Below are 24,511 nucleotides of genomic sequence, written 5' to 3'. Positions count from 1 at the left end.
ATGTTGCAAAACATACTTGGCGAATAAAATCTGATTCTGATTCTGATTCTGATATATTGGCAGCTTTCCAATCCGCATGGACCAGTCCAGAATTGAACTTTAGAAGATCAATGGCATTGTCTCTGGACCATTTAAAAAAAAAATCCTGGAATATAAACCACCACATCCAGGAGATATGTCCATAAAGACTTTTTGTACTTTCCCTTTAGTAATATTAATTACCTCAAGCTCCTCATTGTGTTTCTGCTAATTTACTCTCATCATCAGTCTTCTCCCTCATCGATATTTTAGTTAATCGCTGTTGCTTCCTAGAACTCTCCTGATCCTCAAACTTAGTTTTCTTGGCAACATTATAGAACTGTTCTTTTAGGCTAACATTAACCTTAACCTTATTCGACTCAATCTTGTGTATCTTTGATTTTGGTGCATAAGGATTTCAAAATTCTTGCAAAATGTCTGCTGTGGGAGATACAGCCTGCCTTTTGGAGGCGACAATTGTAAAATGGGGGCAAATGTTGGGAGGACACAAGAATTGGGTAGCTTACCCGAGCAATGGATTGGGAGAATTTAGCTGAGGTGGCATTGGTGGTAAAACTCCAGTGTGTCATGAACTGGCCTTTCAAACCTTTTGCCATTTTAACTTCCCCATTCTTTATAAAAATTAAATGACTGTTTTTACATTATCGTGCAATATTTGATGCTGGGGAACAACTAACAACACCAGTGTTTTTTGTGCTTGCTATCTCTTATCCATCGTCACTTTGTTGCCAACATCATATCTCCCATCTACTTTGATCTTGTCCTTTATTGCCATGCCTATCCCCTCACCAACTACCCGACATATGACATGGACCCCAGTTTGGTGGCTGCAGTGTGGTGGATCTCAGTAAACCTCCCCCACTGCAGCAGAGACTCTGTACACATTAGATGCAGGAACACTGAAAGGGTCTGTCCCACTTATGTGTCCTTGGCACGCCAATTTACGTGACCTCGTGGTCGCGTTGAGCCGCGACGGTCCCGTGAAGGTCGCACTTGACTTAATTCGACCGCACAGCCGTCTGGAGCGCGTGACGTCATTTGAAGATGGACGCAAAATGCTGGAGTAACTCAGCGGGACCAGCAGCATCTCTGCAGAGATGGAATGGATGATGTTTCAGGTCGATAGTCTTCTTCAGTCTGAAAGAAGGGTCTTGACCCGAAACGTCACCCATTCCTTCTCTCCAGAGATGCTGCCGGTCCCGCTGAGTTACTCCAGCATTTTGTGTCTATCTTCAATTTTCTTGGCCCCACTTCTACTTTGGGAGTAGAAGTGGGGGCAGATCCGGATCCGGATACGCAACGTCTGTGAGCCCCAGGCCGAGTTCGGCGATCGTTTGCCTGCTTCTGCTGCTGTTGCAGGTGAGACGTTGTGTCACGCCAGGGTCTTGGGCCTGTCCAACTTTGGCCATCAGTTACGCGACAGGCCGTTGGCGCGCGAAGGTTTTGTTCGCTACAAAAATTTCGGACCCCCGCGCGATGTCGCGGATAACTCCATACCTCTCCGCGATTCTCAGTGGGACCGGTCCCACACGGCCATACAATGCCCATGCGCCTCAACGCAGCCAGGTGGTCACGTAATTTGAGTGCCAAGGACACGTAAGTGGGACAGGCCCTTGAGCCCCACGCCGAGCTCGGCAATCCTTTGCCTGCTTCTGCTGCTGTTAGAGGTGAGACGTTGCGTCGCGTCGCGCCAGGGTCTTGGGCCTGTCCCATTTTGGCTGTCAGTTCCGCGACAGGTCGTTGGCGCGCGAAGATTTCGTTTGCTACAAAAATTTCGGAGCCCCGCACGATGTTGCGTACAACTACATACCCCTCCGCGTTTCCCAGTGGGACCGGCCCGACATGGCCATACGATGCCTATGCGCCTCAACGACACCGCAAGGTCGCGTAATTTGTGGGACAGGCCCTTTAGCTTTTGCGGCATAAGTGGAGCAGTCTTTAGTTTTGTCCTCTTTCTTTGGTTCATTGATAACCGCTGCCATGTTCATTAAAGAACTAAAAAATGACTTTTGCTGCCAATTTTCTGCCAATTACTTTTCCTGCCTGGGCCAATGGAATCTCGGCAGCGGCGGAGAGCCTTGGCGGCGGCGATGGCATCTCGGTAGCGAGGCCTCGGCAGCGGTGGTGGGGCCTCACGGCCGACGAGGCCTCATGGCAGTGGTGGTGAAGCCTCGTGGGTCGACGATGGTGAGGGTGCGGGGGAATCACCTTGAGTGGGGAAGGGGATGAATAATAGAGGACCCGGCGTGGGGAGCAACACTGTGGGGGGCGGGGGAGGGGGACCTCAAAGGAGGAGCCGATGGGGATACTTTGCAACTGTGGCCTTGTGGTCCAATATGACACCCTCATCAAATTGTTGAACAATACAAGTCACATTAAAAATAACTGCTCACAACTCATGAGGGATATTGTGAGGCAAACATTGTGGCTTTGGACAAGACTACATTTGAACAAGACTGTGTACTTTGATTAAATCCTGGCATTACATATCAGGATAGAAATAAATACACTGGTGTTAAAAAATATCTATTCAGCCCTTGTAGCAGAATTTAAATCCATTCTGCACTAACGGAGTGGTCAAACCAAATATTTAATTAATTCCGTGGAGTGTCTTGAGATGTTATTGAGTGATAAAGTGCTTTATAATTGCATCATATAATCCAGGATAAAGCATGCCCATTAGGGACAGGATTGAATCTACTGCATTACTCAAAAGACTCTGAACAGAGAGTGATAACAGTATAATTTAAATGGACCATGCGAGCTCTTGCAATACCTTTTCAATAAAAACTGTCAAATAATGAAAGCCAGATAACAGAGCAACCACAATGACATTTATGTACTGCACAAACTAATTTCCTGGAAGCTGGCTCGGAGTTTGTATTTATTAAAGATTAAAGCATGCGTGCAATTTGCATAATTCAACCCTTTGCAATTCTGCTTAAAAAAAACTGTGACCTGCAATGTATGTACTTTCCCTTCATTGTTACAAACTGCTGTCCATTTTTGTAAAGATTCTTGCAATTCTGAATAGAGCTTCTTGACAATGTGTACAAGGAAAAAATAACCTGGCGGACACAAAGTGTTGGAGTAACTCAGTTGGTCAGGCAGCATCTCTGAAAAACATGGATAGGTGATGTTTTGGGTCGATACCCTTCTTCAGACTGCGGTGTTTGTGTAGTAACCAACACCTGTAGTTCCTCGTTTCAGATTCTTCAGAATCTGATCTCAGCCGCAAACTCAGTATCAGCTAGACTCAGTTAAATTCAGAATCCTGAATAACTAATTGTTTGTGTAAGAACAGCTGAATAATAGGTTTCAGCAAATGTTTCAATCACCATGCAGCATGCATGTACATATTCTTGCCTTTGTTGTTTCTACCAGTGAATTGTTTACATTTTCGTCAACTATTTGAAGAAATGCAAATACTATTATTAAAAATTCCAATTATTAAAAATCCAATAATTAGAGCATCCATTTTGTTGGCATAAGAATCAAAACATTTTTAGATGTTATGGCTTGTAAGCCATGAAAAATGCTTCAAAGGTAAGGACCAGTAATTATTTTGCATTTAATTGGCAGTCAGTTTATGATGTATTTCTAATAACGTTATGGTGGCAGCTTCAAGAAAATTGGCAGCAAACAATCTTAGGATCAAACAAGGTTCCCAGCTGTTCAGTTTATGTTCAGAAATACTCAATCCCAACTTTTCACCATCTTTCTCTCTGCTGCATTTCACACACATGGACTGTCACCATGCTGACAATTTACAGAATGTTCTCATTCCTTTTCTGGATGCAAGAGTGACAACCTAAGCTGCCGTTGAAAATCTCAATTAATATCCTTGGCATTTTTTAAAGCACCAGGAACTTTGGAGCTATCACCCAAATACTTTGTAAATTTGTTGGGGATACAATCAAATTTGACCATTAACTCTTTGTAAAAGCAATTGTGCAAAATGTTCTTGAGTGATTGAACATTTAGAGTAGAGTACAATATTACATTTTATTGTTATCTGTCAAGAAATAATGGTATTTGAGGTACCCAACAATTTGCCTGGCCAGACATCTCTACAGCGCTTCTGATTCAAAATTTAAATCGTCTCTTTGTTCTTTCTTACCATTACAGAATTTGACCTTTACTACGACATTTCATTCTATCAGCATTATTTCTGCAAAATGTTTCTCATATGTATGCGTGAGTTACAAATGTCACTATGAGTCAAATGGGTAATTGGTGCCAGCTCAACATAACTCTGATGGAGAATCTCTCAACTAATTCAAAGATATTACCAACTGAGTGTTTCTCGCTTTCGCAGTTAATATTTTAGATTCTCGACATCTACACATTTTAATTTATTTTCCTTAATTATAAAGACTTTGGAGAACGGTTCAATAAAGAACATTGAAAGACCATGTGAAATACCCTTCCTTTGACTCAATTCTTATTAAAACTTATTAATTCTTATTAATCCATCTTGCCTCATGTCAGCTGAGATTTTTAATGGTTTCATAAAAAGCAGGAAATGTGCAGCAGATCAGGCAATATCTGGAACTGGAAGTTGTTGGGAGGTTTAACAGTTTGTAAATGCAGCAGAAGAAAGATGACGGAGAAGGGAATAAGCTGCCTGTCCTGCTGAGTTACTCCAGCATTTTGTATCTAGCTTTGGTGTACACCAGCATCTGCAGTTCCTTCCTACACAGAGTAACAGCTCAATCTTGTTCATCTCTTGTTACATATTTGTGGTAATTATTAATTTATCATTTTAAGGAATAGGTTTTAATCACAGTGCTTCTTGCAAAATAATCTTTGCGTTCATGATGCCTGCCTTGGATCATTGGCACTTTATTCACGGTGTGTCAGATAGTTGACGATTCACTAGGCTTCACTGCAACATTCAGTGGGATACTTAGCACACCGCTGAGGGTTGATGCAGTAGTGTGCACTGATTGAGGAGCAATCGTCCTGAGAAACAATTTTTTTTAAAAAAAATCTCATTTTATACTTTCCCCATGTGGATATAAAAGAAGCAATACTACATTTTGATGACAGAATTTGTAGAGTTCTTCATATTATTTGTCAAATATTTGTCCTTTTGCCTCCAGAAATAGTTTATTTGTGAGCTATTTGCTTTGTTGATCTTGTGGGATGTATATGATTTGTGCCATGTTTCCCTATAGGACATAATGACAATACTGTGAGAAGTATCTAAAAGTTGTGAAGGGCTTTGAGGTGCAATAAAATTCTGTGAACCACTATATAAATATATGCCTTTTCCTATCCATTCAATCGTCTGTTTTGGTATTGTGAATGTTCAGTTCAGTTTGGTTTATTGTCACAGTGGAAAGTTTTTTGTTGCGTGTTAACAAGTCAGCAGACAGACAATACATCAATCCACTAACAATGTACAGATACATGATAAGGGCAAGGTTTAGGGCAATTTAGGGCAAGGTAAAGCCAGAAATGTCCGGTCAAGGATAGTCCAAGGGACATTAAAGTGGTAGATAGTAGTTCAGCACTGCTCTGGTTGTGGTAGGAATGTTCTGATTCAAGATTCAAACAGAATGGATTGATACTCATGGATGCTGTTTAACATTACACAACTAAGGTTTGATTTCAACTGATTTGAATTGCATCAAAGTATCAAAAGCATGAATAAAATGAAAAGGAAATCATAGTTGAATAAGTTTTTTTTTAATTAGAAAATACTAGACTATCTTATTCAGGCTCAAGAGAGGTGTAATTTTCTTGTAAAAGAATGAATTCAGAAATATTTTAGTTTTCCGTGCCATAATTATGGTTCCCAACAGCTGAGCAAATTGCCACACTGACTGAGTAGTCAGACATCTTTAGAGGACAGGCCAGCATAATCCTTCCTCGGTATCTGAGTTGCATGTAGCAGAGATTCAAATATATACTCTATTATATTCAATTATATTATGGAGATTAAAAAAAGTTCACAACACATTAACTTGTTTATAGTTTAATAACATTCAAATAAATTATGTCCAAATTTATACATGTATTTTAAATGTGGGCATAATCTATATATTAAAGGGGCTGTCCCACGAGCATGCAACTGCATGCGGCAAGCGCGACCAAACCGGAAGCGGGGGCTGCGCAGAGGTCGAGTGATCCCCGTACAGGGCCTGTCCCATCAGTATGCGACGGCATGTGGCGAGCGCGACCAAACCGGAAGCAGGGGGCCGCGCGGAGGTCGAGTGCTCCCGTTCGAGTTGACGTGAAGTTCGAGCGAAGTCCATGGGAAGTTCGTTCGTGACGTAAGGCGTCAAGACGCTGTGCATTCCCGACGAGGCGGTGCATATGGCCTCAATGTGGCTGCGGGCCGGCAGGCCGTTGCCGCGCAGAATTTTTGGACAGTGTCAGTTTTGCGGAGCCCCGCGCGATATCGGGACCAGCTCCGCACAACTCCATACGGCTCCGGCGATCGAAGTGGGACCGGCCCCGCTAGGTCGCGCTTGCCGCATGCAGTCGCATGCTCGTGGGACAGGCCCTTAGGGATTACTGTGATATGGATTTATAATTACAAGATGTTCATCCATCACTCAAAATAGTAAACACAGTGGGGCTTTTATATTTTTCTAGAGTTGCTGTTAAGCATATTAAGACCTGCTTTTGTTAAAAATAAACATCTACTAAGTGACAGGAATGCAAGGGTAATGGGCCTGTCCCACTATGGCGATTTTTTAGGCGACTACAGGCGACTGGGCTGTCGCCACATGCTCGCTGGTGGTCGCCGGGATGGTGCTTGTATGGTCGTGAGTAGTCCCCTCATTCGCCCAAAGATTCGTAGCGTCTTTCTGGTCGCCGCTGAATTTTCAACGTTGAAAATATTTCCGCGACCGTGGGTTTGACGCCAATGAGCGTAGCTTGACGTAGGTGCTGTCATAGGTTGTGGACAGGGTAACGTACGTTGTCGCCAGGATGTCGTAGCTTGTCGCAGGTGCTAACCTATTGTTGTATTCGTCAGCAGTCACCTAAAAATCGCCTAAGTGGGACAGGCCCATTAGTCCAGTCGCCGGTTTTTCGGCGACCTGCCACGACTATGACAGTTCGCCGGCAGTCGCCTAAAAATCACCTAAGTGGGACAGGCCCATTAAGCTTTCTGCATCATTAACACAATATTGAAAATGTAAATCCCTTTATTGGTGCAGAGAAATACATTATATTTTTCCAAACCTCTTCAATGACAGATCGCTTCTCAGTAACCACAGTCTTTTTTTATATTTTATATAATATATTTACACCACTTACAAAATACATTAAAATTACTTTGGATGTACAAAAAGCACTACTGTTATCTGAACGTAATCCAAATATATTAGTACTTGTTCACTCGTAGAAGTCAGACACAGGACATTCTACAGTATTATTTATCAGAAATTTCCCACCTCAACCAAATTCTTGCTTAAATATATTTGTGTATTACTCAAATATCAAATAAAGATGAGTTGGGGTACAGGATGAAGAAGGAGAAACTCATGTTCTGGTGTCATGACAACAACTTTTCTCTCAATGTTACTTAGGAAGACAAAGTAGATAATGATCAACTTCAGACCAAATACCCCCAATTTGCATTGATGGCACTGAAGTAGAGATGGTTCAAAACTTCAAATTCCTCAAAGTAAATATCACCAACAACTTCTCCTGGACCACCCATATTGAAGCAATGACCAAGAAAGAACATCAATGCCTATATGTCCTTAGAAGGCTTAGGACGTTCAGCATGTCCCTAACAACCCTCACCAACTTCTACAGATGCGCCATAAAAAGCATTTTATCGGGATGCATCACAACTTAGTTTGGGAACAGCTCCATCCAAGACAGCCAGAAATTGTAGACAGACCCCAGACCAACACAAACCAATCTCGATCTCCATTGACTCCATTTATACCTCAAGCTGCCACGACAAGGCCAGCAGCATAATCAAGGATGAGTCAAACCGTGGCCACTCCCTCACCACCCCTCTCCCATCGGGCAAAAGGTACAGAAGTGTGAAAACACACCCCTCCATATTCAGGAACAGTTTCTTCTCAGATGTTACTGAACCATCCTATAGCAACTAGAGAACAGTCCTAAACTACTATCTACCTCATTGGCGACCCTCAGACTCTCTTTCATTGGATGTTACTAGCTTTAATTTGCACTAAACATTATTCCCTTATCATTTATTTGTAGACTGTGAATAGCTCGATTGTAATGATGTATTGTCTTTCTGCTGACTGGTTAGGACACAACAAAAGCTTTTCACTGTACCTTGGTACATGTGACAATAAATTAAAACAGGCCTGAATATAAATATTTCCATGAACCATTGAAATTTAGGAGCATTTTACACATTCATTATGTGTTTACTTCAAAATGCTTTGTAAACAGTTACAATAATTTTGTATTCTTTGATTAATATACTTGAAAGCGGGTTTAGTACCAAAATGATTTTTATTCTGCAGCATAACTTAAGAGCCTGTCCCACTGCGGGGACCTAATTGGCGAGTTTAGAAGAGTTTGCCGTAGACTCATACTCGCAGCATGGTCGACACAAGGTCCTAGGAGGTCTTTGTAACTCTCCTTCATGCTTGAGAGTAGTCCCTGCGTACTCGAGACCTCAGTTAGGTTGCGGCTTTTTTTTAAGCATCTGAAAAATGCCCGCGAGTAAAATAAGGTCGTCATTTTTTTTACTCGCAGGTTTAGTCGAAGTAGGTCATAGTAGGTCGGCATGTTATTTGTATGTAATTGAAGGCAATCGAAGATAATCGAGGGTAGTCGAACGTAATCAAAGGTAGTCGTAGATAGTCTTCAACATAGTCGAAGGAGGTTGAAGGAGATCAAAGGAGGTTGGCTTCACTCTCCATTATTCGGTGTCCAATTTTCCCGAAGCTAGTCGAAGCTAGTCTAGCTAGTCAAAGGAGGTCTTCTACATAGTCGAAGGAGGTCTTCAGCATTTTCGTAGGAGGTTCCCTAACATAGTCGAGGAAGGTCAAAGGAGGTGTTCAACTTTGGCGATACAACACGGCCATGACACTCGTTTATACTCTCCTAAACTCGCAAATTAGGTCCCCGCAGTGGGACAGGCCCTTTACAGTGACATGCCACATGTAAATTTCAAAAAGATTATGTTCAAAATCATTAAAATAGTTCTAATCTGCTCGTGACAATGCACCTATGTCACAATTATTGGAGCTTCCTCAAAGGCCCACAATTAACAGGAACTTGCAATGGGCACTTAATTGATTTGGAATAATGAATCAGATTCATGGGCAAAATTAGCTTGCAAGAAATTGTGTGCACTTAAATTAGCTTGAACTTCCCTGACCTTTGAAACCATTTTTCCAATATCAATGAATTGGGCTGGTAAAGGTCAATTGAAAAAAAAACCCTCCAATTCTTACTGTAAACAAGATAAATAGTATAATAAACATTATAAAATACCTACTTCAAGGACATGTTCAGCTTGCTGTTCTCGGTCCAGTTTTCTTGTTGTGGTCATGATCAAACCTGTAATGGATAATTAAGAATAATGTTAGATTAACAGCTATTTGACAGAGTAATTATCAAAGAACAAAACCACTATTAAGGCAAACCGACGGGTTAAAATGAACTCACTCAGCCCAATTGAAACAAGTAGTATAATTTATACAATGGAGTGCTTTGCCTCACTTACTTTCAAATTGTGTCTACACTTGAAACGTACATCATTGACTGGAAAAGTGCTTTTGGACATTTTAAAGTCATTAAAGTAGCTATGTAAACACATTCATTTCTTTTAACATGTTTTCCTATTGGAAATTCACTGCCCACTGTTGTAACTGGTTGCTGCAGTTAACTATGGTCACATTCTTGCTGGAAACAGACAAGAACCTCATGAATAAACCCAAATGTTGGCCAATATAACATTTTTTTCGGGGGCGCCGAATGATGACTGCCTCGCCAATGATCTGTCTCATCTTCTTCCTTTGTTGTGTTTTTAGTTTGTTGTAAAATGTATGTTTAGTTTATCTTTAGTTTTGTGTTATGTGGGGGGTGGTGTTGACGGGGTGGGGGAAGCTTTTTTTTAATCTCTTTCCTCGACGGAGATGCAACTTTTTCCGTGTCACATCACTGCGGCCTAACATCGTGGAGCTGGCGGCCTCTTGCTGGGACCTCGGGAGCCTGCGGACTTAACATTGTGAGTTGCCGATCCCTGGTTAGGGACCGGCTGCAGGAGCTCCAAGTCGTGGGAGCTTCGACCGCCCTGATCGCAGGAGGTTCGACCGCCCCGACGTGGGAGCTTCGATCGCCCTGACTGCGGATGGATCGACTGCCCCGACCGCGGGAGAAAAGGAGGAAAGAAGATAAGACTTTATTACTTTCCATCACAGTGGAGAATGTGGAGGAGCCGCTGTGGTGGATGTTTATGTCAAATTTTCATGTAGTTATGTGTCTTGTTGCTGTTTTGGTATGGCTGTCTGGCAAACTAAATTCCTCGTATGTTGCAAAACATACTTGGCTAATAAATTACGATTCCATTCTGATTATGTTGATAAAAATGGGACCCCAAGAACATTCTCAGTCAGGCTGAGCAGGGATCATCCAGTAAACAGTTGGAAAGAATGAAGTGGCACCCTGCAATAAATAAAACCCTTTCTTTAGTTGTCCTGACAAACAGCACAATTAATTCTAGCTTGGTTCAATAAGAGTGGCTCAACTATGATGAAGAAAAATATTCTATCAGGAACGTGCCCTTCAGCCCAGAACGTTTGTGCTGAACAAGATGTCTCGTTAAACTGATCTCATCAGCCTGTACATGATCCGTATCCCTCTATTCCCTGCTCTGCCGTGTGTAACCAAAAGCCTCGTAAACACCACTATCGTATCTATCTCCCCCACCAGCTCTGGATATGCATTCCAGGCGCCCAATACATTCTGTGTAAAAGAATTGCCCCACACATCTCTGCTAAACCATCCCCCTCTCACATTATAACTATGTCCCCTAATTTTGGACATTTGCACCCTGGAAAAAAGGTGCCAACTATCTACCCTATCTATGCCTCTCATCATTTTATATCCTTCTCTCAAGTCTGCGCTCAACTTCCAATGTTATAGAGAAAATAATCCTGTCTATCCAATCTCCCTGTTGCTGAAATCCACTACTACAGGCAGCATCCTGGTAACAAGCCCTTCGGACCAACTTGTCCATACTGACCAAAGTGCCTACCGGAGTAAGTCCCATGTGCCCATGTTTGGCCTGCGGCCCTCTTAACCGTGAAATTGCGAAATGTTGCTTAAACACTGTAATTATATCCTTATACCCACATCTAACACCTCGGTCCATACACCCACCACCATCTGGGTGAAAAACATGCACTCAAGCTTGCATTTGAATATTCATCTTCTAACCTAATCCGCTCAAGATTTGATAAGGTCATCACTCTCAAAGGTCAAAGGTGTCAAAGGTATCAAAGGTATTTTATTGGTCTCATTCACATACACCGAGGTGTAATGAAGTGAAATGCTTTTTGCCATTTTGCAGCACACAAAGAAAGAATACAGACATAACACCAATGAGAGTCTTAAACACAAAGAACTTCCCCCCACAATGGTTCCCACCATGAGGGAAGGCACAAAGTCCAGTCCCCAACCCCAGTTCACCCATAGTCGGGCCTATTGAGGCCTCCACAGTTGCCTCTACGGAGGCCCGATGTTCCTGGCCGTTCTTGCCGGGTGATGTTGCTCCGGCGTCGGGAGAGTCCTCCCAGCGGCCTGGGAACCCTGGAATGGCCGCTTCCGTACTGGAGGCCGCGGCTTCCGAAGCCGACAAGGCCGCGCCAGTTGGAGCTCCACAACTGGCGATCTCGTCGCGAGATCCCAGGCTCCCGGTGTAAAGTTCGGCGCCGCCGCCCGCAGCTGGTCGCTCCACAGTCCCGCAGCTCCGCGATGTTTTACCCGGCGGTGTCAGCTCACCAGAGCTCCAGCGCGGTGACCCAGGCAAGGCATCGCCCGCTCCACGATAGCGCTCCAGCGCTGTGCCGCCGCCGAAGCCGAGGTTCTGGGCGGTCCGCGACAGGAAACGCCGCTCCAGGCCCGCTGGTAGGCCGCGAGGATGGGTCGAAGCTGCAGCCCGGAGAAAAGCTGCCTCTCCGACCAGGTAGGGACCCTGAAAGGCAGTTTCCCCCTTCCCCCCCCTCCCCCCACACAAAAAAGTCTAGACCTCCAAACAAAACACTTTAACTAACTAAAAATAAAAATAAAACGGTGAAAAGACAGACAACTGTTGGCAGGGCAGCCGTGCACAGGACAGCGCCCCCTTAGGGGACTGGTGAGAAAACAACTCAAGCATACATTGGCCACAAATTTATTTCAAAATAGACAGTTAGATTATGAATTTCGCTGCATCCGCAGTTACAATAAATACAAGACATGTGGTTGCATGTATTTGCAGGTAGTTTTTAAACCAATTTTGTGCTGCTGATAAATGTCAATGTAATAAATCCAAGAAGGCATCAGGAGCATCAGAACATGGGGTATTTACTGCGGGTTTAAATCCAGTGCGTGTGTGCACAGCATACTTATGACATCTTATGTAACATGCAAAAATGTTGTGTACATTTTTCACTCTCCCTCTTTGAAACAAAATGTGAAACACTTTTCACAGATCTGCAGCAGTTACTGGTTTATCTGTTAACTGGGTTTCTCAGATGGTAGACCTTTTTATTTGTGTTTGTCTCTCGAGCATTGCAGTAAGCTCTTGATGTGAACAATGTGTGACATCTTGACTCAGCTCACTGTTGGCCTGTGTCTTCTGTTCAGAAATCGGGTCCACTTTTTAAAGTAAATCTGTCAACACAAATCCCTTCAACATCTTCGGATTAGGAGTCTGGTAACTATCATTTGTTTAATGTGGACACCTGATTTTTCCTAAAATCAATTTCATTTTGAAACCCAAACTAGTGCTTTCTCACCATTATCTGAACTGATCGCACCCTGAACTGGAGTAGCCATATACATAATGTGGCTACGTGAACTCAGAGGTTAGGCGTCAGGGGCAAGTAACATAGAAACAAGGTGCAGGAATAGGCCATTCGGCCCTTCGAGCCTGCACCGCCATTCAATATGATCATGGCTGATCATCCAACTCAGTATCCTGTACCTGCCTTCTCACCATACCCCCTGATCCCTTTAGCCACAAGGGCCACATCTAACTCCCTCTTAAATATAGAGAATGAACTGGCCTCAACTACCTTCTGTGGCAGAGAATTCCAGAGATTCACTACTCTCTGTGTGAAAAATGTTTTCCTCATCTCGGTCCTAAATGATTTCCCCCTTATCCTTAAGCTGTGACCCCTTGTTCTGGACTTCCCCAACATCGGGAACAATCTTCCTGCATCTAGCCTGTCCAACCCCTTAAGAATTTTGTAAGTTTGTATAAGATCCCCCCCTCAATCTTCTAAATTCTAGCGAGTACAAGCCGAGTCTATCCAGTCTTTCTTCATATGAAAGTCCTGACATCCCAGGAATCAGTCTGGTGAACCTTTCTCTGTACTCCCTCTATGGCAAGAATGTCCTTCCTCAGATTAGGAGACCAAAACTGTACGCAATACTCCAGGTGTGGTCTCACCAAGACCCTGTACAACTGCAGTAGAACCTCACTGCACCTATACTCAAATCCTTTTGCTATGAATGCTAACATACCATTCGCCTTCTTCACAGCCTGCTGCACCTCCAAACCCGCCTCCAAACTGCCCAAAGTCTTTCCACTGTCTACTAAGACTCAGGTCAAGGATTAGATGGGATACTCTCCACTTCCCTGGATGTGTGTAGGTTCAACAACGCTCAAAAACCCAGAAACCATACAGGACAGCAGCCTTCCATCCGCAATCAATCATTCACTTACTTCATTACTGACACACTAGCAGTAGCTTGTACCATCTACTGGATGCACGACAAGGGAGCAGTAGAAAGCACCGTTCAAACCTTTACCAACTAGAAGGACAAGGGAAGCAAAAGCACAGGAACACCAGCAGCTGGAAGCTGTCCTCCAAGCCAGACATCATGCCGAAATACCTCACCGTTCCTTCACTGTTGTTGAGGCAAACTTCCAGAACGCTCCCACTCCCACACTCCAAAGACATACAGGTTTGTTGGTTAATTGGCTTCAGTAAGTTGTATAAACTGCCCCTAGTGTATGTAGGTTAGTGTACGGGGTGATCGGTGGTTGGCGCGGATTCGGTGGGCTGAAGGGCCTGTTTTCACCCTGTATTTCTTAAAGTCTAAAGACTAAACCATTACTGAGAAATCATGAAATATAAACTATAACACGGAAATCATACTTTCACTATATAGTTCAGAATCCTTATATGATAATTTGAATTAAGTATCAGCAACTGAATTTTATTCAAAGGACTAATACCCAATAGCATAGACAAATTGTGACAGGAAGATTGCGCAACTCTGCATCCTAAAAACTGTCACAGTTGGAATCACCAATTTTGGACTGAGAATTGCTGATGAGGTTTGCGTAACTACCAAGAATGGTCTGAACTATGGAAACTGATGAAACATCACTCCAAAAATGATGGCCAATATTTCCTTTTCAATCTGTGCATTCTTTTGTTTGCTATTGTTTAAAGCAGTGGTTCTTAACCTTTTTGGCACCAGTACGTGCATATGCGGACAAAAAACTGTATGTGGTATGTACCTTTGTTAGGTTCCTAAACATGGGTTCATCAAATTGATATGTTATTTGTGTTTCCTTCATGACTTCCGGCAAAGCCCCAAATGACCCCCATAGAGGGTCACGACCCCCAAGTTAAGAACCACTGGTTTAAAGTGTCAAGACATACGTTATTGGCATATCTTGGTTGTCATCTATAATACGACCCATGACAGTGATCCAGCCACAGTTTGAGATAGTCATGTAGTTCTATTAATTTCCAACTATAATCACTTTGAGAAGATACCATAAGCTTCAGGACTAGGGTGTATACTCTTGTGCATCTAACATATGTGCTAAGCCACATGTATGATGTTACGAAAGTATTAGCTCGCATGAATTACTTATACATTTGTGTACAAACATGACTTATTTAAACAGTCTTGGAGTTTCCACATGATCAGAAGTAATGGATTGAATGGCTCAATTTGCAAACAAAATCTGAGTGGTACCAAGTTTGCACTAATTCCTTTAGAAGCTTTCAAGCTTTCAAGTTTCAAATTAATTTGTGTTTTAACCAGTAACATGGATAACATTCTCTGTTTGAAGCTCTGCTTGGAAATGCTTCATGTTTTTATAAGAGACCATTTTTAACAGTTTGCCATTGATCTTTGCGCTATAATACTCGGCACTTGTCCATCTATACATAACTAAAGCTCTGATCTTGTTATCTTCTGGATGCGCGGTCATTCTATTTGCGCTATCGCTATACGCGATAGCGCTACGATTTTTCGCTCGCTTACTCACCGTTATCCAGCACTGCGATTGCACCAAGATTCGTTCCAATCGGACGTTTAATGTAAACTTAAGCGAGGTGTAAAAATCTTAAAAAACGCGCGTGCTCAGATCGATCTCCTCTCCTGCCGTTCAGCGCCGCATGGAATGGTCTTTTCTCCTGTCACTGCACGGGATGGTCCGCCCCTTCCTGTGCCATCGCATCTTTACTGGAGCGGTGGATGGCCGGCGGAGGTTTCCATCCGGACACAATTTTCGGAGTGACTGGAAACGGCCCGGCCCGGCCCGGCATGTCCCGGGAAATGTCGCCAAACGGAAAGCGGTGAATCTAATCTCGGCGGATGAGAACGACCAGCGACCGCTGTGAATCCGCTCCAGTCCCTTTCCCTCTGGTCCCCCTCGCTGGTTCCTGCACCCCTTCCCCGTGATACCCCCGACAACCCCTGTATTTTCTATGAGCTCTCTCCCACCGCCTCCACAAACCCCGCCCACACACCCTCCCCTGCCCACACACCCTCCCCTGCCCAAACCCCCCTCCCCCACAACCGCCTCCCCGAACCCCCTCACCCCCCCTCGCTCACCCCCCCTCCCCCTACACCACAACCCCACTCCCTCCCTCACACTCCCCCCCCCCCCCCCCACAGGTGGGACGGTGGGAGTGTGGGGGGGGGGAGGGAAGAGGCAGAGTGGGGGGGGTGAGGGGAGGAGTTGGGATCAGGGGCATCACAACGGGAACCCATCAGCCGGGCATGCACAGTTAGGGGCTATGGGTGAGTGGTGGAATAATGCATTGGGGGAACAGGTGAGTGGTGAAATATTGCGTTGGGGATTGGGTTGCATTGGGGGACCAGGCCTCCCATGTGACTGGGACCCAACCTTCACGGAACCATGCACTCCTAGATCCCTCTGTTCTACAACACTACCCAGAGGCCTACCATTTACCAAGGTCCTGCCCTTGTTCGACATGCCAAAATGCAACACCTCACACTTCTCTGTATTAAATTCCATCAACCATTCCTCCACCCACCTGGCCGATCGATCCAGATCCTGCTGCAGTCGTTCACAACCATCTTCACCATCTGCAAAACCACTAACTTTTGTATTATAAGCAAACTTGCTAACCTTCCCCTGTATGTTCTCATTGATGTAGATGACAAACAGTAACGGGCCCAGCACCGAACTCTGAGGCACATCACTAATCACAGGCATCCAGTCTGCAAAGCAACCTTCCAACATTACCCTCTGCTTCCTTCCATGGAGACAATTTGCTATCCATTTAGCTATCTCTCCTTGGATCCCATGCAATCTAACCTTCCAGAGCAGCCTACACTGCTGAACCTTGTCGAATGCCTTATAACATCTACAGCTCTGCCCTCATTGACCTTTTTGGTCACGTCTTCAAACAAATCAGATTTGTGAGACACGACCTCCCACATACAAAACCATGCTGACTATCCCTAATCAGCCCTTGTCCATCCAAATACCTGTATATCCTATACCTCAGAATACTCTCCAGTAACTTACCAACTGCAGATGTTAAGCTCACCGGCCTATAGTTCCCAGCATTTTCCCTGCAGCCCTTCGTGAAAAGAGGCACACCATTTGCTACCCTCCAGTCTTCCGGCACCTCTCCTGTATTTAAGGAAACTCGTAAATTTCAACCGGGACTCCCGCAATTTCCTCTCTAGTTTCCTGCAATGTCCTTGGATACATCTGATAAATCCCTGGAGATTTATCTACCTTCAAACATGACAGTACCTTCAGTACTTCTTCGACGGTAACCTACTGTCCTACTGTCTTTCTCCTCGGTAAATACAGAGGAGAAATACACATTTAGGACCATTTAGGCTCCACAGAGGTGAACGCTTTGATTCCTGAGAGGTTCCACTCTATCTCTAGTCATTCTTTTCCCCTTTATGTATTTATACAATCTTTTGGGATCGTCCTTGATGCTACTCACCAGAGCTATGTCCTGGCCCCTTTTTGCACTTATGATTTCCTTTTTTAGGTTACTCCTTAGTTCCCGAAACTCCTCCAGGGATGCACTTGATCCCAGCTGCCTATACCTGTCCCATGCATCCTTCTGACAAGCAATTGATTAAAAAAAATAATCAATGGCACAGATTAATTTTAACAACAGTGAAGTTAAGGTATTGAAAATGGGAAGATGCACCAGATTTTATATGAAGGAGCAATATGAAATGTTATTTCTCGTGTTATACACACAATTTCATTCCCACAAACTGACCTCAGAATTACAGTCAGAATTAAGCTGAACAACAAATCCCAAATGCAATTAGACAAATCTTATGATCAGCTACTGAGAGTTTTAATTTATTTTACAATGATAAATTAATGGCAAAGTTAATTTTTGAAGAATTAAGACCTGCAGTTAAAGTGGCATTGTTAATTACATGCATATAAGAATTCTTCTGAGACTTCCAACAGTAAATCCAACAACAGTACATGCGATTATAGCTGTTAAGTACATAACACTCTATGAAGCAGTGAAAGCAGACAAAACACACATCAAAGAAGGGGCATCTGTCATAGATTAGCATTAGGAATGCTAAACACTTCCACATGGAATTCATGATCTGGCCTCCTGAGTTGTGACAAATGATGTTTCGTTAACATGGTAACTTTCCGAGAGTCAGCAGTCTGCTCTTGGGTGTTTAATTTGCTGGATAATTTCACGGTTAATTCCTTAAAATTTCATTGAGTCTGATTAGAGGAGTTGGTTTTATGCTTCATGTGTTTGACACAAGAGAATGTTCATTACTACTGAACTGTGATTAACTCCAGAATTACCACAAATCAACCTTGACTTTATTTTCAACTAAGTGCTATCCTGAAGCTTTTATAATTCTTATGTTTGTACACAATCAATACTACTTTTAGAAAGTATAAAAAGATTTAACAACTTTCTAAATATTTTATATCATAAAACTGAAGTATTACATTTTCAAAATAAAACCATTTTCTCATTTTGTCATCATTAATGTAATTTTCCTGGCTGGATGTATAGGGGGGGGGGGAATGGTAGACAAAAGTGCTAGAGAAACTCAGCGGGTGAGGCAGCATCTATGGAGCGAAGGAATAGGTGACATTTCGGGTCGAGACCCTTCTTCAGACTGATGTGGGGGTGGGGAAGAGTAATGGTAAGTGCACCCACCAGCGTGACCAGGATGGGCCGGGGGGGGGACAGACGATCGGGCCTCCCCGGAGAGGAAGTTGGCCCCTGTAACGGGTAGAGAGGAGAGGGAGAGAGGGAGGGAGGAGAGGGAAGGAAATGAGAAGAGGATGGGGGGGAGGTGGAGGGGAGCCAGGCGAGTGAGTGTGCTGCAAAATGCGAAGACAGAAGCAGCTTCTGATTCTCTGGAAATCCACAGCTGGAATGAGCGCGCAAGGGATGGGAGGGGCGGGGCTTCACGAGCTGCGCCGACAGTGAGGAGAACCTCGTTTAGCGCGTGAGCGATCTGCAGAACAAAGATCCTATAGCTGAGCACAGCTCTAGGATCTTTGCTGCAGAAAAGTCTCGTTCTTTCTGCGCCTTTTGAAGAACGGGGGGGGGGGGGGGGGGGGGGGGGGGGGGTGGAGTACATACCGTACCTCGTCGAAAACTGTGCATGCGGTTGACAGAAGCTGCATTAATCCACAGTGGTGGGAGTGGGGGGGGGGGGGGGCAGGAAGCAGGTGGGCATTGATTGGTGAGCTTGTGGGCATTGTGACATCAGCAGCTGGCAAGCGGTTATTATTTTTTTTAAAGTGCGTTTTGTGAACAATTTTAATCAAAATCTGGGGAAATAATTGAGCAAATTTAGAGAGGAGTGGATTTCTGAAATCATCATTTAAATCCCTACCGAAATATGTAACAATCGTCGCGTTTTTGTGTCTGGTTTTCGAGGTAATGAGTTTCAAAGGCAAAATGACACACACACACACACACACACACACACACACACACACACACACACACACACACACACACACACACACACACACACACACACACACACACACACACACACACACACACACAAAGTTTTAAAAGTATATAGATCACATAGCTCCTGTTACATTTTCAGAATATATGAAAGCATTTCCCAGTAAAGGACTAGTTTTGTAATAAAGTCACTGTTATTATCATAGCACAGCACAGAAACAGTGCCTTCGGTCCAACACATCCAGACTAATCTTCATGCCCAACTGTACCATTATCATTGCCCATTCCTTTTCCTTGCCTATTTGCGTCTGTCTAAATATCTCTTAAATGTATATATTATATCTGATTACTCCACCTCCTCTGCCAGCGAGTTCCAGATATCAACAACTCTGTGTAAAAATAAAAGTTCCCCACAAATCCTGCTTCTTACCTTAAACCTTTGCTTTCGATTTGCCTGCCATGGAAAAAAAATCCTCCACCTATCTATAACTTTATGATCTATCTGTGCAATTTATGTCTATCAGTTCACCCCTCAGTGTCCTTCACTGCAAGAAAAACAAACACAGCATCCAATCTATCTCCATAACTAAAGTCTTCCACCCAGCCGTATGACGATAAGCATTAAAACAGCATCTTCAGTTCCTTCCTACATATTTTGTCTTCTTCACCACCTTCTCTATCTGTGTTGCCACTCTAAGGGAATTACTGTATAGATTTGAACTCCAGTTCTTTCAGTTTATCAGGATTTCTTAACATTTTCACATTTATTGTATATGTCCTGCACCCTACACAATGTCCAAACATGCATATAGAAAGCTTTTTGTTTAACTCGTCAATCTAATAATTGTATGATTCACTCAGTGCAAATGCAAAAGACAGGCATCAAAGAGAGCTGTGCTCCATTCAAGCATTTACATATATCAGTAAATTTAGAAAAAAAACATGTGCCCTTCTATTGCTGGTTAAAAGAGATCAAAGAACATTAGCAGAATCGGTTTCAATATCAACAGTCATAGCACAGCACCAGTTAACAAATCAATTAACAATGGGACAACTCTGGTGATTCCTCATCCAACATTCCCACCAGGAAGAGCAACGAAGAGAAAGGCAGGAGGATCAAGAATCAATACTCCCTTAATGGGAGAAAAGCCTCAGGATAGCATTTTGTTGGAGAAAATTGTGTTCTACTGCTAAATGCAATGCCATTAAGAAGTATTAATGTCACTACCAAGCTCAAAAATATAATTGTGTAGAAACAAGGAACTACAGATGCTGGTTTACAAAAGACATTCACATTTATCACTCACAGCTCAATATGGACCAACCATCAGAGAGTTCATAGTTACAAGTCCCTACGTTACCACAGTGATAATGCTTTAAAAATGGTGCATTTTGAAACAGTATTTGGTGGAGCACAGTAGGAAAGGAAATGGCACCGTTAAAATGCAAGTTCTTCCTTTTCTTTAGGAGTCAAGCTGAAAGCCAAATATAACTGAAATATCACCTGTAAACAGAAAACGCTGCACACAGCAGGTTGGGCAGGATCAGTGGAAAGAGGAACAAAGTTAAAGTTTCAAGGTTAAAAGACCATTCACCAGTATAAATGCAGCCATGAGACAGACCTGTTCAAATGAAACTCATCCAAATGTGAGGATATCCTCTGTGTTTATGAGCATAATGTCTGCTGTGTTCTTGCATTATCACATGAATTGGGAACAGTGGTTACTGCAGAGATAATGCTCGTGGTTGACTTCTGGGCTGCTGCTTAGATGCAGACAGCATCTTAACGAGACTGATTGTTCATACTCTGTATCTGCAACAAAATATATCCCAAACCTGCAAATTGAGGTGGGCCCACAAATGACAAACACCTTGGTCTCAGGTTCAATCATAGATGCAGCGGGACACAAGGAAAGCAGATGCTGGCATCTTGAGTAAAATACAAAGTGCTGGAGTAATTCAGCAGGTCAGGTGAATAAATAGGCTTGATTAGGTCTGAAGAAGGCCCCTGACCCAAAATGCCAACAATCCATTCTCTCCAGAAATCCGGCCTGACACACTGAATTACTCCAGCACTTTTGAAATGGTGAGAACATGCCAAATGGAGCTCAATGTCTGATTATGAGACAGGCAGCACCTAGTTAATAATTTACTAATCCGTCAATAATTCATTTCCCAGGAGAAATGAACTTTTAAAAATGGATTTAATGGTGCGAATAATCACAAAGGATGAGAAAAGGAATATAAATGGTCGGTTCTCTCCCATGGCTCTATTAGGGTTCAGGAACTTTAACCAGTGTGAAGCAGGTCTCAGCCTTCTGGTTAATTCTTCCTCTATGTCTGATGCCCCAGTGCTCACAAGCCTTGAATGCATGGTGACATTTCGCACAATTTACATTAATTGACATCATTGTGCATGCTGATTCCCCCTTAGATTTTTAAAATTTTAAATATTTTACTTCAGATCCTCGGCTAGAAAATAGAATTAAACATATCTTCCACCATATAACGACCTCTGTGTTGTTCTTTTATAGTACCATCCAAACTAATGTATTAATTGATTGAAGCAACCAAAAGCAGTTTAGCTGTGATCAGCATGTAAATGTTTCCACTGACTGCTGTTCTGCAGCTGTGCCACAGCAGTGCACCTTGCTTTCAGACATGGCTAATTTACGGAAAAGTATGTTCTGAAGTAAAACTATTGCATCAGATATTTTACAAGACTGCAGTAAAACGATGGTATTAAATTAAATACGGTATTAGATCAAAGGAAAAGCTTACAGTGTGGCTTGACTAAGTAGTAAGACTAAGGATTAGGAACATTTCAGATTTCAGCATAGAGAGCAGAAATAAATTAAGGAGGGAAATTAGAATGAGAGCAAATATAGTGGGAAACAAACAAACAGACTAAAAGCTTCCATGGATGTGTAAAAAATAAAAGATTAGTGAAAGTTAATGTGGGGCTTTTACAGGTTTGGATTGGAGAAATTATATTGAGAAAATCAAGAAATTACAGGGAAATGTTCTTAAAACTGTCTGTGTGGGCAGCAGAAGGTACAGAAAGGTACCAGGCAGCAGTACAGAAGTTCAGGAATAAGAAAAATGCAATCACCCTCTCCTCTTTCTTGCAGCCATCACTCCTCTACTCATATCTTGAAGGATCCTGATCTGAAACATTGCCAGTCCATTTCCCTCTGCAAATGCTGCCGGCACACTCAGCTCCTCCAGTGGTTTACTTTTTGAACCATTTTGGCTACTCTGCAGTCCTGTGGGACCTCACTGGTGGCTAAAGAAGATACAACAATCTCTGAAGGCTTGAACAGTCCCCACTCGCAATAATCTATATTACTAAAACTCTGTTCTTGACCGGTTTTGGCTTTCTGTGCTGCGGTTTCCGAGAGTACGCCGCCACCTACGGCCATCATTTTTGGCCACCTCGCTCAGAGCCCCCCTCCGCCGTGTGTGTGCCAAGGATTTTACCCGTCGATGAAAATTGACAGAGATATTAATGTTTTTACAACATTCCCCATTCTCTCTGCTGCCCCTGCTGGAGGGAGGGGGAGGGACTATAAAACCAGGAAGTGGTGTGCCTCAATCAGTCTCTGCAAGTGGTGTGCCTCAATCAGAGCTTTGAATGACACTGACAAATGTCTACAGCACTGTGAGTACCCTTAATTTGGTTTGAAAATGAAAATATGGTTAGAGGTAAAAAAGCACTGCCTGCAAATGGGTTTGGGTTGAAGTAAAAAGGCACTCTCTCCCCCCCCCCCCCCCCCCTCCCCTCTTCCTCTCCCCCCTTCCCCCCCCCCCCCCCTTCTCCCCCCCCCCCCCCTCTCCTCCTCCCCCCCTCCCTCCTCCCCCCCCCCCTCCCTCCCTCTCCTCCTCCCCCTCCTCCTCCTCCCCACCTCTCCTCCTCTCCCCCTCCCCCCCCCCCCCCCCCCCCCCCCCCTCTCCTACTGCGGGTCAGGCAGTATCTCTGGAGAAAAGGAATAGGTGACGTTTCGGGTCGAGACCCTTCTTTAGACTTTCCGAACTGGATGATTCTTCCAGGATGTCCTCTCTGAATGTTGTTGAGACATTCTCCGTGAACAGTGGTGGGACTTTCCCGCCTCTTTTACATCCCTCTGTATTGCATTTCAAACATTTGAAGTCTGGAATGTCGAGCTGCTGAACAAGCCCTTCTCTCAAGTATGACTCTGTAATGGCTATAACATTGTTATGCCACGTACTAATCCAAATCCTAATTTAACCTGCTATACCCATAATACTACTTGTATTGAAATGAATACACTTCAGCTCATCAGCCCCACCATGTTCATTAATCTGGCCCTGTCTATTCTTCTGATCTGAAATCCTTGACCTAACCTCAAACTTCCCCTCAATTCCTCCATTCACTTCATTGAAACAAATGGATTTCTGACAGAGCACGACAGCACAGATCCAGGGAGGATATTTCCCTGGTTGGGATGCCTAATACCAAGGATCATATCTCGCAATAAGGGGTTAGTTATTCAGGACTGAGAAGTCAAGAAGTTTCCACATCCAGAGGATGTGAATCATTGGAATTCTCTACCCAATAAATTATGTGGAAGCTGAGCATTTTCAAGGCAGAGATTGATAAGACTTTTTGGATTTAAGCGTATCAGGGATGATGGGTGAAAGTAAGACATGGTGCTGAGGAAAGGTAAGCTGCAATTTTATTGAATGGCAGATAACGCATTTAAATGCTTGGTAGAAGATGGGTACCTTGACCTCTAAGGCGACCAGATAAGATGCCCAGGTATGATTAGGCTCTTTAAATAATGCATAAGATAATCACAACCTATCACTAAGATCTACTTTCAACTTATATGGCTTATTCCATTGACAGGCACAAGTGTGTTGTAATTTCTGCATAGGTGATGTCAAAATGCATTTGGGCACTGTTTGGCCCCATAACATCACACAATATAACTTTTAGACCTTTATTCTTGATTGAGAAAAATTTAAAAAAATCTGTAAATTGAGATGTTATTATATCACCAGCGTATCTGTTTCAGCCTAAAATATAACAGATCGTGTATTGTGCGTGAAAAAAAAAC

At 43.3% G+C, this 24,511-nt stretch overlaps 1 protein-coding gene across 3 annotated transcripts in view; it reads right to left on the bottom strand.

Moving 5' to 3' along the window:
- Positions 1-24,511, bottom strand: part of fat3a (FAT atypical cadherin 3a) — a 634,737-nt gene that overhangs the window by 179,127 nt on the left and 431,099 nt on the right. For all 3 annotated transcript variants that reach the window (XM_055637278.1, XM_055637275.1, XM_055637277.1), the window contains exon 5: positions 9,494-9,555. In XM_055637278.1, the coding sequence (XP_055493253.1) occupies positions 9,494-9,555 (62 nt within the window). The remainder of the gene's footprint in view (positions 1-9,493; positions 9,556-24,511) is intronic.

This window comes from Leucoraja erinacea, chromosome 6 (genome assembly GCF_028641065.1).
Source record: "Leucoraja erinacea ecotype New England chromosome 6, Leri_hhj_1, whole genome shotgun sequence".
Lineage (NCBI taxonomy): Eukaryota > Metazoa > Chordata > Chondrichthyes > Rajiformes > Rajidae > Leucoraja > Leucoraja erinaceus.
Note: the sequence above shows the minus strand (reverse complement) of the source record. Positions and strands in the feature narration are given on the sequence as shown.